Source organism: Propithecus coquereli, unplaced genomic scaffold, assembly GCF_000956105.1.
Source record: "Propithecus coquereli isolate 6110/MARCELLA unplaced genomic scaffold, Pcoq_1.0 Scaffold59, whole genome shotgun sequence".
NCBI classification, from domain to species: Eukaryota; Metazoa; Chordata; class Mammalia; order Primates; family Indriidae; genus Propithecus; species Propithecus coquereli.
The window spans coordinates 7,564,452-7,568,305 of NW_012151840.1; the positions used below are offsets into that span (position 1 = coordinate 7,564,452).

The 3,854-nt window shown below is 53.1% G+C and overlaps 3 protein-coding genes across 3 annotated transcripts in view; 1 reads left to right on the forward strand and 2 right to left on the reverse strand.

Annotated features, from left to right (window-relative positions):
• LOC105821768 overlaps window positions 1-3,854 on the reverse strand; it is a 20,496-nt gene that overhangs the window by 5,822 nt on the left and 10,820 nt on the right. Inside the window, 3 exon segments of the mRNA XM_012658523.1 lie at window positions 1,481-2,054; window positions 2,158-2,555; window positions 3,679-3,842. Coding sequence (XP_012513977.1) covers window positions 1,481-2,054; window positions 2,158-2,555; window positions 3,679-3,842 — 1,136 coding nt within the window.
• Window positions 1,373-1,866, reverse strand: LOC105821920 (histone H2B type 2-E). The gene has a single exon (XM_012658775.1). The coding sequence runs from the start codon at window positions 1,855-1,857 to the stop codon at window positions 1,477-1,479; it is 381 nt and encodes a 126-aa protein (XP_012514229.1). The 5' UTR covers window positions 1,858-1,866; the 3' UTR covers window positions 1,373-1,476.
• Window positions 2,129-2,761, forward strand: LOC105821918 (histone H2A type 2-A). The gene has a single exon (XM_012658773.1). The coding sequence runs from the start codon at window positions 2,204-2,206 to the stop codon at window positions 2,594-2,596; it is 393 nt and encodes a 130-aa protein (XP_012514227.1). The 5' UTR covers window positions 2,129-2,203; the 3' UTR covers window positions 2,597-2,761.

The following is a 3,854-nucleotide window of genomic DNA, read 5'->3' on the forward strand; positions in this document are numbered from 1 at the left end:
AAAAAAAAAAAAAAAAACTTGCATATCAAACGGCTTCTGAAAAATGAGAACTCTGGATCTTCCCCTTCAGTGTCCCAACCAATACCTTCTCCCAGTATTCCAACCTAATTAACAGCACCACTCTCTACCCAATTGCTCAAGCCAAACATCTAGGGGTTTCACTGTTACCTCAATTCTATTCTTCAGCAAGACCTATTGATTCTACCTCTAAAACATAATCCAACATTTATGTCTCCATTACTACCACTGCACTCCAATCCAACGTATCTATCCAGTGGTTCTCACACTTTAGAATTCCTCAGTCACCCTGAGACCTTGTTAACACAATTATTGGGAACTGACAATATTCATTTTTAATAGATGCTGGTTGGCACACCAGACTTTAAGAATCATTGCTCTAGCCTACACTGCAACAGCCTCCTAATTGGGTTTCCTTGCTCCTACTGTGGCCAGCCTAGGAGTTATGATTCCCAAAGCAACAAGCATGATCTTTAAAGCTAACGAGATTGTGTTATTCCACTTCCTACCTTTAGTAGTACAAGTGCTCCCAAAGCACTGAGAACAAAGCCAAATCAACCTCCCTTGCACTGTATTTGGGAGTCTTTCTGCCCCTCAAGCATTTCAAACTGTGGCTTCAAAAATTATGCATATTTTGTTGCCACTGTATGAAACTAATGCTTAAGTAGGACAAGCTTTTCTGAGTAATTCTTGGGGGAAAAAAACCCCACCATATAATACTAGGCGGATTTTAGGGTATGTGAAGTGGAAGGCATAGATGGCACCAGCATTATCGGTTAATTCCTGCGTTATCAAAATCAGGATTCCATTTACTTCATTGAGGAATCTTCACATAAATGGTGTAGGCACGTGCTTGTGAACCAAGGACACAAATTCGAAATTTCTAGGCACCATATATGCAAGTTGAATTATTTGCTAGGACCCACCTCAGAAGCACCATTTCGCCACTGTTAAAGACTAAAATGTTGTACCTTTGTTCATTCAATTTTCTATCTTGCACAAACATCAGAATTAACACAGCATTTATCTAGAAAACAACTTATTGAGCACATATTCACAGCTAAAGGTTAAGCTAAAATCAGTTTCAGGTAGTCTTCTCTAGCAACCTCCAGCATATCTGTAGGTTAAGACTCATCCACTAACCCAGGTAAGCATGCCTACACCAATGCTTAAACAGATGAGACACGGATGCTCCTACTTAGTCCAGTTGACTTTCTTAAACTCCTGACCTCAAGCGATCATCCCATCTTGGCCTCCCAGAGTGCTAGGATTACTGGAGTGAGCCACCGCGCCCGGTCAGTTGTTGACTTTCTTAACTAGAGGAGATGCCAAAAAGAAAAGTGAGAGGGACGACACATGACAGCTTCTTTCAGGGAGGAGATAGGTGGCTCTGAAAAGAGCCTTTGGGGTCAAGAGGCCGGCCACTCGCGCGAGCGAGCGCCGCGTCCCGGCAGAGACTCACTTGGAGCTGGTGTACTTGGTGACCGCCTTGGTGCCCTCGGACACGGCGTGCTTGGCCAGCTCGCCGGGCAGCAGCAGGCGCACGGCCGTCTGGATCTCGCGGGACGTGATGGTGGAGCGCTTGTTGTAATGCGCCAGGCGGGACGCTTCGCCGGCGATGCGCTCGAAGATGTCGTTGACGAACGAGTTCATGATGCCCATGGCCTTGGACGAGATGCCGGTGTCCGGGTGGACCTGCTTCAGCACCTTGTACACGTAGATGGAGTAGCTCTCCTTGCGGCTGCGCTTGCGCTTCTTGCCGTCCTTCTTCTGGGCTTTGGTGACGGCTTTCTTGGAGCCCTTCTTAGGAGCCGGAGCGGACTTCGCCGGCTCAGGCATAGCGACAAGCACAAGCAGCAAAGACCGCAAGCGCAACAGTAGGACTAGAACGGGGTCTACCGGAAACGACTCTGTACTTATAGAGGCTATACGCAAATTAAAGTTCCGATTACGCTGCGTTGTGATTGGCGCATTTTCAGCGGCGCCAAAGCCAGGAGACGAGATTATGTAAATGAATGGATTCTGGCTGAGCAAGCCTATTGGCCATCGGGACAAAGCTATGCTTTAGCCAATCAGAGTGCTCCGTGGACAAGCCGCGTTCTGCCTATAAAAGGGTGAAGCAGAGCCGTTTGGGGCGACTTTCTCGGTCGTCAAGCGGGAGCTTCTTGCAGTGACTGTCGCTGTCATGTCTGGCCGTGGCAAACAAGGAGGCAAAGCCCGTGCCAAGGCCAAGTCGCGCTCGTCCCGCGCTGGCCTTCAGTTCCCGGTGGGGCGAGTGCACCGCTTGCTGCGCAAAGGCAACTACGCCGAGCGGGTGGGGGCCGGCGCGCCCGTCTACATGGCGGCGGTCCTCGAGTACTTGACCGCGGAAATCCTGGAGCTGGCGGGCAACGCGGCCCGAGACAACAAGAAGACGCGCATCATCCCCCGTCACCTCCAGCTGGCCATCCGCAACGACGAGGAGCTGAACAAGCTGCTGGGCAAGGTCACCATCGCCCAGGGCGGCGTCTTGCCTAACATCCAGGCCGTGTTGCTCCCTAAGAAGACCGAGAGCCACCACAAGGCAAAGGGCAAGTGAGGCCTGCATCCGGAAGCCCAGCCCAGCCCGCATCTCAGATAGGGATCCCCTGTGAAATCAAAGGCTCTTTTCAGAGCCACCCACTATTTCAAATAAAGAGCTGTTACGTTGGCTAGTCTCCTCGGTCTCCCTTTTTCTTAGTAGTAAATGCCGAACCCGGAGATAACGGAAGGTGTGGGTGGCGGCGGAACCATTTGCCCCTTGCTCCCAGCCGCTTCCCACCTCGGGTCTCGACCCATCACTACCTTTGTTTGTAGTCCTAAGTCTTAGGACTTAGTAGCGCAGGTGGAGGCCCCAAACACCTAAGGCGCCCGCGGGCGGCTCGGTCATGAACACTAGCGCTACAGACAGCACCTGACGTCAAGCCCTCAGCCGTTCCCGCAGGCCCTTTGCCGATACTTAGATGAGGTCTAGTGTTGGGGGTGGGGGTGCGTGCTCGCCATCACCAGCATGCTCCCCAGCCCCCGTCGATAGGGGAACGCGCAGGTTTCGGGAGTGCGGGGGAGCTGGGTCTTGGCTTAACGGCTGGGTTAGTCTTTCCGCCCCGCCTCCCGCCCCCCAGCGCTTGGCTTTCGCAGCAGAGACACAGGTTCTCCTGTTAGGCTTTCGGAGGCGCAATCTTGCGCCGTGGAGGAGGGCAACTCTCCCATCAGAAAAGCGCCGAACGGGCGGAAAACGTTCCGCCAAGAAGCAGCTGGGGTAGGGGGACACAGACGGAAGGTCGGGGTTCAACTTGGGAGCTACGCAGCGAAGAAAGGAAAAAGGGGTACGGTGGGGAGCGTGTTCTAAGGAGGTGAAGGGCTGGGGAGGAACAATCTGACAAAGCTGCAATTGAAAATGACTTTCATCGTGGAAGAATGAGGAAAAAACAAGGTTGGAAAACTGTTGGCCAACCGCAAAACAGAAAGGGAGGCGGGGAGGCGGGGTTAGAGAGGATTCTGCCCAAGCCAACCGGTGACTCTAGGACGGGAAACGTCACAGCCAATGGACAGCCAGCGCGGGACTTTCAATTACTGTCCCGCCCAATCGGGAAAAGACTGTGCCTATAAAGACTGCTTGCCGCGGGCCGGGATCGCGTTTACTCCCCCTGCTGCGGCGTCGGTAAGCTTGTGTCTTGTTTGGCTATGGCCCGTACGAAGCAGACTGCCCGTAAGTCGACGGGTGGCAAGGCCCCGAGGAAGCAGCTGGCCACCAAGGCGGCCCGCAAGAGCGCGCCGGCCACGGGCGGCGTGAAGAAGCCGCACCGCTACCGGCCGGG